The 13951-nt window shown below is 35.0% G+C and overlaps 1 protein-coding gene across 2 annotated transcripts in view; it reads left to right on the forward strand.

The window, feature by feature from the left end:
• TRPM7 (transient receptor potential cation channel subfamily M member 7) overlaps positions 1-13951 on the forward strand; it is a 123810-nt gene that overhangs the window by 48175 nt on the left and 61684 nt on the right. For both annotated transcript variants that reach the window (XM_058737744.1, XM_058737745.1), the window contains exons 10-12: positions 1035-1107; positions 2898-2998; positions 9517-9651. In XM_058737744.1, coding sequence (XP_058593727.1) covers positions 1035-1107; positions 2898-2998; positions 9517-9651 — 309 coding nt within the window. The remainder of the gene's footprint in view (positions 1-1034; positions 1108-2897; positions 2999-9516; positions 9652-13951) is intronic.

Raw genomic sequence — 13951 nt, forward strand, 5'->3', positions numbered from 1 at the left:
CGGTAGAGCATGCAACTCTTGATCTGAGGGTTGTAAATTTGATCCCACATTGGGTCTAGAGATTACTGAAAAAAAAGTCTTAAAAAAAAATATTTAGAAAAGATTTTATTTTACTCTGACTCAGTGCTCAAATTAAAGATCAGTGTTGCTTAATTTCATTCATCTAAACATGGGCTTAAGTTTTCAGAGATAAAATTTTTAACAACTATAATAGGTAGATGATAACATGGTTTGATCTGTTTCGTTTCATGTATTTCATTTTTATACACAATAAAGTTAGTTGAAAGGAAAAAATTATATGGGATTATAATAATCTTTTACTTTATGAAAAATGTTATTAAATAAAAATCTCTCAAGTGGTGTTTCACTTCAGATAATTCAGAGACATTTCCAGTACAAGGATTAAATAAGACATTTATCGGGGCACCTGAGTGGCTCAGTCGGTTGAGCGTCTGACTTCAGCTCAGGTCATGATCTCGCAGTTCGTGAGTTCAAGCCCCACGTTGGGCTCTGTGCTCACAGCTCGGAGCCTGGAGCCTGCTTCAGATTCTGTGTCTCCCTCTCTCTCTGCCCCTTCCCTGCTTGAGCTCTATGTCTTCCTCTCTCTTGAAGATAAATAAACATTAAAAAAAAAATTAAAAATTGAATAAATAAAACATTTCTCATTCAAGAACACACATATATATTACTTGAATTAAATGTTCATTCTGTAGAAATAATGTCAAGATTTACTCAGATATGTAATCTATATTCTCAGGCCATAAGTTGCTTATTGTAGTAAAGGACCTAAAATAGGTCAGAAAGTGAATATAATATTAAACTAAACATTTTGAGTATATTTGCCATTTTTATTTGGTAGATGAGAAAATTTTTTAATTTTGTGGGGGTCTTTTGTTGAAATGAAGTTAATTTCTGACCAAAACCCCAAAAAACGGTATCTCTTATATGGTTTGAAATTAGTTTCTGTTTTGTATACCTTATGCCTTAGCTTTGAAAATGTAAAGGCATAATATTATGAATTGATCTTTAAATAGATCACGGTTTTCCATATTGGATCAGATGAACATGAGGATATAGATGTAGCAATACTTACTGCATTACTGAAAGGTAAGATTTAAATTTTTTTATTTGTAAGATCTTATTCATAGCCTATTTATATAAGGTAGGACTTTTAATTTGGCTGAATTTGGGGGAATTTTTCAGTAATTATTCTTTGTGGAAGGTAACAGTGCTAGCTTTGTCAGCAAATGAGCTTTTGTTTTTGTCTTGCAGAAATTTTTAAAATTTTTTAATTTTTAGAAAGGTGTATGCCACCAGACCCATTTAATTATCCTGTTAAGAATGTGTCACATTTTTAATTGACTGAAAAATAAATGTTTAAAGGTAATAAGGTATTGGTTGATAGAAATTAGTATGTTCTTAAACATGCTGTTTTCATTCTGAAAGGAAGTTTGGAAAGAAAACTAGTGGTATATTTGAGGACTAAAGAGTTAATACACATCACATTGAACTGTTGTCCTCTCACATATCTTGCCAAAGACATCCAACTCATAAAACAAACAATTACGGTGAAAAATCTTCCTAAAAATTAGAAGCTAAAACCGTGTCTCATCTGGATGGGTACTTGAAAGTCACAGGTATGCAGTGAAGTGGCCAGAGCAGAGTAAAAGAGCACTAAGCATTCACAAGAATTTCCCAAACATTAGACCATAATAAATTGCCAATAGATTAAACATTTGAAAAATACTGTAATAAAATATAACCTATTTACATCTTGGGAAAAAGACATAATAAGTAGTAGGAAATTCAGAAACTGTAAAGGGAAAAATCAATAAATGGGATTGCCTACATATAAAAAATAAAAAGAGAACTCAATATTTGTCATATAATTTTCTTTATGCTAGCCATTGTGTTTTAGTGGTTTACGTTCTTTATCATTTAATCTTATAACAACCCTAAGAGACAGATTTCCTATTATTTCTTCATTTTATAGATGAGGAAATTAAGGAATAGGATTGTGGAGAGACCACAAAGAGTTGTTATAAATTAATAGTAAGGTGATGAATACCTCATGGGAAAAGGAGTCTGAATTTAAGTAAAAATGTTAGCAGAATAATATAAATGCTTGGGAAAAATGTGGAAAGATGGTCAATATTATAATTAAAGTAAATATTAATAAAAGAAGCATTTTACTCTCCTGGGTATTCTTATACCATTGAAAGGTTCTTATAACCTTTTTGGGACATATTTTGGCAGTATATTAAAAGTTTGAAAGTATGTATTCTTCTTCCCAGCATTTTGGCTTCTACAGTCATCCTATTTAAACAAACATGTACCTAAAAATATATTCACCAAAAAATTCAAAATAACCTGAATTCCCACTAGTGTTATTGTTGAATCAAGTTTAGCTCACCTTTAAAAAGTATTGTTAATGTGTATATGAGGTTAATCTGTATGTACTATTATAAGGAACTAAGGGTATGATATTAAGACACATAAAGTAGGCTACTGAATACTTTGTATCGTAGGATGTACTTTTGCATGAACAATTAAAAGTATGTGTATGAATTTATATACGTACAGGAAAGCACCTGTAAGGATATTTTTCATAATTCTAACATAGTACTATCTTTGTGATAGAAACAGGTAATTTTTGTTTTATTCCTATTGCATTCTGAAGTGTTTGCAGTAAATGAGGCTGTGTGTTTTCTATAGTTGGAAAATAAAAGTCCTAAGCCCTGGGGTAACCTTCTCTCTCTGAGACCGGCTACCTCTGAGCAGTGGCTGACATGAACTGTGTAAGTTAATTAAAAGGAAATGGGAAAGGTTCATAAGTGTTCACATTTTAATGGAGATAAATTAATTGAACTTATTAACTGTTTTCTTTATTCAATTAGGCACTAATGCATCAGCATTTGACCAGCTTATCCTTACACTGGCATGGGATAGAGTTGACATTGCCAAAAATCATGTGTTTGTTTATGGACAGCAGTGGCTGGTATGTAAATATATACACAATGTAATTCACTTAAACTGCATAATAACAAAGTAGTTGCTGGAAATGTGATCTGAATTGATATTTTACCTGTCTGCCAAAAATGCAAGATTGGTTTAGCTAAACATTTCTACGACATGCAGATCCATTTAGGATTTCCTAAGTTCTGTTTTGCTCATGATAAAACCTTTGTTATAGGGTATACATCACTAAAAATCCTAGAACTGAAAGAAATCTTAGATATGGTGCCCTATTATACATCTTTGTTTATTAGGGATATTGGCCTGTAATTTTCTTGTGTTGTCAGGATAATGCTAGCCTCATAAAATGAGTTTGGAAGAATTCACTCCTTATTTTTTTGGAAGAGATTAAGAAGGATTTGATTGTTGGTAGAATTCACCAGAAAGCTGTCTGGTCCTGCTCTTCTGTTTTTTGGTAGGTTTTTGATTACTGATTCAATCTTCTTACTTGTAATTGGTCTGTTCATATTTTCCATTTCATCATCATTTAGCCTTAGTAGATTGAGTTTTCCCATTTCTTCTAGGTTGTCCAATTTTTTAGTGTGTAATTGTTCATAGTAGTCTTTTAAAATCATTTATATTTCTCTGGTATCAGTTGTAGCATCACCTATTTTCTGATTTTGAGTCCTCTTCTTTTTTTTTTTTTTGTTTTTGATGGGTGCAGCCAAAGATTTCTCAGCTTTTTGTTTATCTTTTCAAACAACTAGCTCTTAGGTTTCATTGATTTCATTGACCTTCTCTATTGTCATTTTAGTTTATGTTTCATTATTTCTATTCTAATCTTTGTTACTTCCTTCCTGCTATTAACTTTGGGTTTTGTTTATTCTTTTTCTAATTCCTTGAGGTATAAAGTTAAGTTTGAGACTTTTAGAAGTTTTTGAGGTAGGCATCTATTGCTATCAGCTTTCCTCTTAGAACTGCTTTTGTTGCATTCTACAAATGATGGTTTATTGTATTTCCAATTTTATTTGTCTCAAGATTTTTTTTGTTTCTTCTTTGACTCATTCATTGTTCAGTAGCATGTTGTTTAATCGTCACATACTTGTGAATTTCCCAATTTTTTTCATGTAATTAATTTCTAGTTAATACCATTGTGGTTGGAAAAGATGCTTGATGATTATCAGTCCTCATAATTTTATCAAAACTTGTTTTATGGCCTGCCATGTTATCAATCCTGGAAAATGTTCCATATACACTTGACATGTGTGTTCTGTTGCTTTTGGATAGGATGTTCTGTATATATCTATTAAGTCCATTGAAGGCCAATTTTTTATTTTTTTAAAAATTTTTTTTAACATTTATTTATTTTCGAGAGAGAGAGGCAGAGAGAGACAGAGCATAAGCAGGGGAGGGGCAGAGAGAGGAGGGAGACACAGAATCTGAAGCAGGCTCCAGGCTCCAGGCTCTGAGCTGTCAGCACAGAGCCCAACGTGGGGCTTGAACCCATGAACCATGAGATCATGGCCTGAGCCGAAGTTGAACGCTCAACCAAGCCACTCAGGCGCCTCGAAAGCCAATTTTTTTTTATTGATTTTTCTGTCTGGATGATCTGTCCATTGATATAATGGGGGGTGTATTAAAGTATCCTATCATTATTGATGTCTCTTAATCCCTTGTGTCTGTAATAATTGTGTTACATATTTAGGTTCTCCTATGTTGGATGTATAAATATTTACAAATGTTATATCTTTTTGTGGATTGACCCCTTCCTTTTTATCTTTTATTACAGTCTTTGTTTTAAAATCTGTTTTGTCTGAGATAAGTATACCTATTCTGTCTTTTGGTTTCCATTTGCATGGAATATCTTAATTCTGTTTCTTCGCTTTTAGTGTATGACTTTACATCTAAAGTGAGTCTCTTGTAGACATCATAGAGATGATGAGTCTTGTTTTTTTAAATCCATTCAACCACTGTATGCATTTTGATTGGAGCATTTAGTACATTTACATTTAAAGTAATTATTATAGGTATGTACTAATTGCCATTTTGTTCATTGTTTCCTGGCTTGATGGATGAATGGATAAGGTAATTGTATGGAATACATGGAATATTATTCAGCCATAAGAAAGAATGAAATCTTGCCATTTGCAGCAACATAGATGGATCTTGACATCATTATGCTAGGTGAAATATAAATACCATATGGTCTCTTTTATATGTGGAATATATAAACAGATTGGTGGTTGCTAGAGGTGAGGGGGTGGGGAAGTGGAACAAAATGGGTGAAGGGGGTCAAAAGATTAAAAAAGAAAGGAAAAAAAAGAAATATTCCTATATGTACAAGATAATTCAATATAGTGTTATATCAGATGTTTAGACTAGTTCCTTCAGTGGTCTTTCTCATTTTAACCAAACGGCAACAACCTTTTCCCAGTTTTTGAGATAAGAAGCCTTAGTGTCATTTTTTACTTTTCTCTTTTTCATATATTCCAGTTCAATAACATTTGTAAATGTTTTCATATTTACTTTAAAATATGCAATTTTTTTATCATCGTGGTTCAATCTACTGTCACCCTTCTTCTTTATTGTTTTAGTAGCATCCTGTTTGTTTCCTTACTCTCATTCTTCCTCTCCTATTACACAGAAGATGGATCATATCACATTTATGCAGAGCACAGTCCAGAGCCCTTATGATGGCTTATAGGGTTTCACATCATTTGCACCATTACTGCCTCTCTTACTTTACATGTTACCACTATTCCCTTTGCACTCTTTTATGTAACCATATTGGTCTTCTTACTGTTTTTAAAACATACCAATAATATTCCTGTCTTTGTACTTGTGGGGTTTTTTTGGTCTGGAATCCTATTCCCTTATATGCCTGCCTAGACTTGCTTCGTTTTCTTTTTCTGGTTTCCCTTTTTTTTTTTTTTAAGTTTTATTTATTAAGTAATTTCTACACCCAATGTGGCTCAAACTCACAGCCCCAAGATTAAGAGTTGCATCCTCCCCCGGTTGAGCTAGCCAGGCACCCCTCTTTTTCTAGTTTCTAACCAAACATCTCCTCAAGTAGGCTTTTTATTGTCTACCCTATTTTAATAGAAGTCCCCTATGACAGCATTTTCTGTGTTCTTCTCTGCCATTTTTTTTCTTTAGTATTTATCACTATGTGAGAAATCATTTATATATCTTAGCTATTTATTTCTCTCTCTACTCCTGGATAGTAAATTTTATAGAAGAAAGACTATTTTTGTTTACCTCCTATATTCACAGCCTGGCACATAGTAAATGCTTGATAAATTTTTGTTATATGTCTGAATCAATAGGAAATTTGGCAAATTGAATGTTCATCCCTACATTGAATTTTTATCCAGCTTTTACAGAGGATGAGCTAAATCTTTTCTATGAAACGTAAACAGCAAAGTGGAGAAAAGTATGCACAGCATGAGCTTCTTTGTAGCAAATTCTGTTTTTGGATGTACACACATTCAGGCATATCTGCATGCACTGTGTAGTCATAGAACCTTTCTGGAAACTATTACTATGAGATATGTTTGTATAAAGATGGGCAGAAGAGAGAAAGTTTCATTTTATGCCATTTTTGGTATTTGATCGTTTTTTTAAACCATGGAGATGTATTTCCTATAAATAATAAAAAAGTATTTAGTCACTTCCATTCTTACAGGACTTCAGAGGAAGAAATTAATGTTGATCAGCTGTGGTAAAACTCTTTAACAGTAAACCAACCTTTTAGTCCCTTGAATAGCTTCATTGAATTTTTTTATCTCAAGTGTAAAGACTTGGAAAAAGCCATCATCTTCTGTGTATATATGGTTTATCTCATGGATTCATTAAACACAATGTTACCTATTTGATTTTGTGCTTTACTTTATACTAGAGTTTGCAGCACTATTGTTTTTTGTTTTTCCTCTTCGTTGTTAAGAGTTACGCATGGAGTGTATGAAGAAATGCGGAACAAAGCAAATACTTTTTCTTTAACTAAACCTTTTTTTCTTCAGATGTGAAAATTTCGTAAGGCTTTATTGTTGTTTTGGGCAGTGGTTATAAACTCAATTCAGATAGAACACTTCTTTTTTAAAACATAAGTTTCATTATGCCCTTTTTATTACACGAAAAAAAATTTTATCAAGTACTTACTATACAAATAAAAATATATTGGGGAGCCTGGGTGGCTTAGTCATTTAACCATCCAACTCTTGGTTTTGGCTCAGGTCATGATCTCACGGTTCATGAGATGGAGCTCTGTGTTGGGCTCTGAGCTGGCATTGTAGAGCCTACTTGGGATTCTCTCTCTTCTTCCGTCTGCCCCTCCCTTGCTTGTGCTCTGTTTCTCAAAATAAATAAATGCTAAAGAAAAAAAACAATATAATGCCATATTGTATAAAGACAAATGAAAGTCATTTATAATAAAAATAGGTATTTCAATGTGACGATACTTAAGAATGGAAACATAAATAGCATAATAAATAATTATATGCTTGCACTTATTTTATGTAGAATCCGTGTAAAATGCTGCAGTTGTGAGTACACGCTAATATGGAAATGTTGTTGGTAATTTAAATTCCGTGGGGAGCAGAAAAATACCCATTGACAACTACAGGACAAGGAAAGAGCAAAGAAGAGGAACAAATAGGAATTAGAGCAAAAGTAGTTAGAATAAGTAATAACATATGAGAATTATTTGTATGTGATAAGAGAAAGAATCCTAAAATAAGAATAGCATGCCTTGATAAATCAGTGGCTATTAATAGGAGAAATTGAATAAGTTTTACAGTGTTATTAATTAGTTCGGCCTTATTTTTAAGTGCAATGTCAAAATATTTCCCTTGTTGTGACATAGAGCTGAGTGATAAAAAATATTGCAGAAAACATGGGCACCTGGGTGGTTCAGTTGGTTGAGCATCTTATTCTTGATTTCCACACAGGCCATGATCTCTCGGTTCATGGGATCAAGCCCCATGTTTGGCTCCATGCTGATGGCCTGGAGCCTACTTGGAATTCTCTCTCTCTCCCCGCCCCCCCCTCCTTTGCTTGTGCACTTACCCTCAAAAAATAAATAAATATACTTAAAAACTGCAGAAAACATATCTTCCATGTTGAAATCCCATCATGTATGAAGTGTGCATTTAGTTAGTATCCTTAAGAAGATCTTGGTGACCAGATCCTTTGCTAAGAGATGGAAATAGAGGACAGATTGGAGAAATGGTAATAGAAGCTGCTGTAGAGAAGTTGTACATTTATCTAGTAAACTTATGCAGACAGAATCAGAATAAATTGAAAAACAACAGGTTAAAAAAAAAACCCAAAAAACAGCCAATAATTTTGATACTGATTTTCCCCACAAAGTTTTATTTTATCATATGGTACTAAAATATTAAAAATATACAGAGGCAATAATATGAGATATTTAAAATATCTTAATATACATATAAAATATATTAATGTTAAATGCATTAATATTAAATATATTAGTGTTCTATTAATAAAATACCCTTTATGAGGCGCCTGGGTTGCTGAGTTGTTTAAATGTCTGACTTCGGCTTAGGTCATGATCTCTCGGTTTGTGAGTTCGAGCTGTTTGCTGACAGCTCAGAGCCTGGAGTCTGCTTTGGATTCTGTGTCTCCCTCTTTCTCTCTTCCTCCCCTGCTTACATTGTCTCTCTCTTAAAAATAAATGATTTTTAAAAATTGTTTCTTAAATAAAATATAATACCCTATTAATGATACTTGAAATTTCTATATTTGTGTCTCCACTAATTTAACAGCATTTGATTCAGAGTCTGTTGAAGTCTATAAAGAGTCCCTAAAAACTTAAAAGGGGCAGCTTAAAAATACTGGCTGACGTACATGGTTTACATTAAACTCAAATGGCACAAATTATATTGCTATTAGGAGATGTAATTTTTCTCTAATGGTGAATAATTTCTGTTAAAGTTCTAAAGAAAACTAAGTACCATCTTATGTAACTAATATGATGTTGTATTTCTGGAAACTTCATTGCAAAACAAACTATGACAATACTTTGTGTTTATATGTAAAGCAGAATTATTGCATTTTCACACATGAAAGTCCAACAGCATAACAAAGTTGTGTGAGATATCGGCCAGTCCTTTCTGAGTGAAATTGTCTGGCGTAGTGCATGATATCTGGTATCCTTTGAATGTTAGTAATGGCCCCCAAATAGTGAAATGATCTGTTCAAAAAACCTTTCCTAAACATTGAGAACCATTGCTCTAAGATTTTTTTCCCCAAATTTACTTGATGATGGATTCTTTCTCCCCCCCCCCCCCCCCCCAATATGTAACACTTCTCTCCTGCAGAAATAGTGCTTATGGAGTATTCTTTGGGGAATGCTAGTATAGAGAGGTCTTTTCTTCTATTCCCTTTATACCTTAAGTTCTAGCCTTTTACTATTTTGTACCTTTTTAGTTTGTTCCAAAACTATTCAAGAACAAATAAGTATAAATCCTAGGACTTGCATTAAGAATTATTTGTATAATTAGAATGTGTGAAATATATTCACTAATTTTGATATTTTAGGTTGGATCCTTGGAACAAGCTATGCTTGATGCTCTTGTAATGGATAGAGTTGCATTTGTAAAACTACTTATTGAAAATGGAGTAAGCATGCATAAATTCCTTACCATTCCTAGACTGGAAGAACTTTACAACACAGTAAGTGTGTGTTAAAATTCTTTGTTGACTAAGCTTTGTTATCTTTGGGAAATGTCATTTTACTTAAACATATCCAATTCTGCTAAAACCTTTAATGATTTGCTTGATTACTTGAAAAAATTGCAGCCAGTCTTAGTGTCCTGTAAGTCTTAGTGTGCTATATGACAATCTGAAACCATTTCCTTGTTTCTGGAGATTTTCCCTGTCATCGTGGCAACATAGGGAAAAGGTAAAGTGTTAATAAGCCTGTCTTTTCCTTATCCTCGCCCCTTTTTAAAACTCTAGGATCAGCTTAATTACAGAATAATTGTATTTCCTTCTTTTTCTTTTTTCTTGGTCGTCATTTGTTACACTAAATTTTTATTGATGCCTTTTTGTAATAGAGAAATTACACATTGTTTTTTTGTTTATCCTTTTTGTTTTTCATGATTTTGACCTTGTGGTGTCCCCCTTTTAGGTTACATACCATTTTTCATTGTTTTCTAAAGAGCTCCTGAAAACTATCCCCCTTACAAAGCCTTTTGAAATCATTTCATTTTGAAATTTCACATGTCTAGCATTGGAGAGAGTAAATACTGCCATCTTATTGGTTTTCCATGTTGCCAGCTTTAATTGAGCTATACTTTGAAGTGCACTATTACCAAATCCTAGCTTTCTAAATCTGACTTCTCTGCAAAGCTGTCTGTCCATTCATCAGTTTCTACTTATTTATCTCCTTTTCATTCCTAATGTCTTTGTACCTTGTCTTTATAGCAGTCATACTACTTCAGTAGTCTAATCTTCTTATCCTTTCTTCAAATTAGTTCTTTAAACTAATTATTCTTATAATCATATATTTTACCATGTCTTTCTTCAATTTAAAAATTTTTGATAGATCCGTGGGGGTGGGGGAGGGGGGTTTAAAATGGCAGAGTAGTAAGGAGACGCTGGGCTTGTCTTGTCCCTCGAACACAGCTAGATCGACATCAAACCATTTGAATATCTAGAAAATTGATCTGAGGGTAACAGAACAATCTGAATAATTTGAGGGAGAGAACACGGCAGGTACATGGTGTGGAGAGGTGAATTGGGGGATAGAAGAGCCGTGGTGCTTCACATGGGAGGGAGCTGTTTTCCCAGGGAGGAGAAAGACAGAGGGAGAGAGAGCAGTGTATTGGGTTTGTGCAAGAAAGCACTCGCTATAAAAGCGTCTAAAGAGAAGGAGTGAAAACATGCACAGAGGACTGCACAAGAAAAAACTGCTCCCTGAAACCACTAATGGGGGAAAAAGGAGAGGGTTTCATTACTGCCAGTCTTTTATAAACAGCGGAGCACAGAGTCTGAAGTTTCAGAGGTCAGCCTCTGGTGCTACTCCAGTGAGGAAGCAGGGTGGAGACCTGGGAGCAGGCTGTCCAGTCTGAGGATCCCCTAGGTCGCATGGGGAGAAGCAGTTCCCCTGCTTGGAGTGCGTTTGGTAGAGGTGATATGGCCTCTCCACAAGCAAAACACCCAGTGGTCACCATCAAGCCACCTCAATCACCTGTATAGGAACAGAGATGTGGCTGAGGGCAGTAAACCCTGGTACCAGCTGTGTATTGTTATTTACCATAAACTCGAGCTGGTGCCAATGCACCGTGGTGCAACCATTTTCCGGGACAAGCCGGCCCCAGACATAGCACAGCAAGACCGTTCCCCAGAGGATGGCTTTGAGCCATAGGGGTCTCTAAAATGTGGGGTTTTGAAACACAGCCATACCTGAAATAAGTTGGACTCTCAACTGATTGAGCACCCTAGGCGGCCTTTTTATTGTTTTTTTTTTTATTATATATTTTTTTCTCTCTTCTTTTCTCTTTTGTCTTCCAAGCTTCTTTTAACAAGCAGACCAAAACACACCTAGGATCTAGCTTCCATTATGTGATTTTTTTTTTTTTTACTTTTTAAATTTTTATTTGATTCTGTTATTACTGTTTTTTGTCATCAAAAATGACAAGATAGAGGAATTCACCTCAAAAGAAAGAACAGGAAGATATGACAGCCAAGGATTTAATCAATGCAGTAAGATGTCTGAACTAGAATTTAGGGGTGCCTGGTTGGCTCAGTTGGTTAAGCGTCCAACTTCAGCTCAGGTCATGATTTTGCGGTCCTGAGTTCGAGCTCCACATCGGGCTCTTGTGCTGACAGCTCAGAGCCTGGAGCCTGTTTTGGATTCTGTCTCTCTCTCTCTCTCTCTCTCTCTGCCCCTCCCCACCTCGCGCTCTGTCTCTCTTTCTCATAAATAAACATTAAAAATTTTTTTAAATGATTATAAGGATATTAGCTGGGCTTGGGGAATAAAAGCTATATAGAATAGCTTCTATAGAATAGAAGACACTATATAGCTTCTATAGAATAGAAGACACTAGAGAATCCATTTCTGCAGAGATAAAAGACCCGAAATCTACACGGACTGAAATTAAAAATGCTATAGCAACAAGGTGCCTGGGTGGCTCAGTCAGTTAAGCATATGACTCCTGATTTCAGCTCAAGTCATGATCTTGTGGATTGTAGGGTTGAGCCCCATGTCAGGCTGTGCTTACAGCATGGAGCCTGCTTGGGATTCTCTATCTCCCTCTCTCTGCCCCTTCCCTGCTTGCTCACATGCTCTTTTTCTCTCTCAAAATAAATAAATGTTTTAAAAACTGCTATAACCAAGATGCAGATCCAAATAGAGGCCATAAAAATGAGGATGGACAAGGCAGAGGGGGAATTAGTGATACAGAAGATAAAATTGTGGAAAATAATGAAGCTGTAAAGAAGAGGGAAACAAAGGTCAGGGATCATGAAGGCAGACTTAGGGACCTCAGCAATTTACTAAATGTAATAACATTTGTATCATAGGAGTCCCAGAACATGAAGAGAGAGAAAAAGGGGCAGAAAGTTTGTGTAGCAAATTGTAGCTGAAAACTTACCCTAATCTGGGGAAGGACACAGACATCAAAATCCAAGAAGCATGGAGAACTCTCATTAAATTCAACAAAAGCCAGCCATTGCCAAGACATACCATAGTCAAATTCTCAAAATACACACACAAGGAAAGAAACCTGAAAGCAGCATGGGGGAAAAAGTCCTTAACCTATAAGGGAAGACAAATCACGTTCACAGCATTATCTGTCCACAAAACTTAGGCCAGAAAGGAGTGACAATGTATTTTCAACATGCTGAATCGGAAAAATACACAGCCAAGAATACTGTATCCAGCAAGGCTGTCATTCAGAATAGAAGGAGAGATAAAGAGTCTCCCAGACAAAAACTAAAGGAGTTTATGACCACTAAACCTGCCCTATAGAAAATTTTAAGGGAGGACTCTTTGAGTGGAGGGGGGAGAAAAAAGACTAAAAGCAACAAAGAGTAGAAAGGACCAGAGAGCATCACCAAAAACACCAACTCTACAGGTAACACTATGATACTAAATTCATATCTTTCAGTAATCACTCTGACTAAATTCTCTGGAGAATCAAAAGATGTAGGGTATCAGAATGGATAAAAAAAACAAGATACATCTATATGCTGCCTACAAGAGACTCATTTTAGACCTAAAGACACCTGCAGATTGAAAGTGAGGGGATGGAGAACTGTCTATCATGTTAATGGATGTCAAAAGAAAGCCACAGTATTCATAATTAAATCAGACAAACTACATTTTAAAACAAATTGTAAAGAGATGAAGAAGGGCATTATATCATAATTAAGGGTTCTATCCATTAAGAAGATCTAACAGTTATAAATATTTATGCCCCAACTTGGACCCACCCGAAGTATATAAATCAATTAATAATAAACTCATTGGTAATAATACAGTGATAGTTGGGGACTTTAGCATCCCATATACAACAATGGACAGGTCATCTAAGCAGAAAATCAACAAAGAAACAATGGCTTTGAATGATACTGGACCAGATGGACTTACCGGATACATTCAGAATATTTCATCTTTTTTTTTTTTTAATTTTTTTTAACGTTTATTTATTTTTGAGACAGAGAGCATGAATGGGGGAGGGTCAGAGAGAGGGAGACACAGAATCTGAAACAGGCTCCAAGCTCTGAGCAGTCAGCACAGAGCCTGACGCGGGGCTTGAACTCACGGACCGCGAGATCATGACCTGAGCCGAAGTTGGACGCTTAACTGACTGAGCCACCCAGGTGCCCCAGAATATTTCATCTTAAAGCAATAGGATACACATTCTTTTTGAGTGCACGTGGAATATTCTCCAAAAACAGATAATGTATTGGGTCACAAATCAGCCCTCATCAGGTACAAAAATATTGAGATAATACCATGCAT

This window comes from Neofelis nebulosa, chromosome 7 (assembly GCF_028018385.1).
Source record: "Neofelis nebulosa isolate mNeoNeb1 chromosome 7, mNeoNeb1.pri, whole genome shotgun sequence".
NCBI classification, from domain to species: Eukaryota; Metazoa; Chordata; class Mammalia; order Carnivora; family Felidae; genus Neofelis; species Neofelis nebulosa.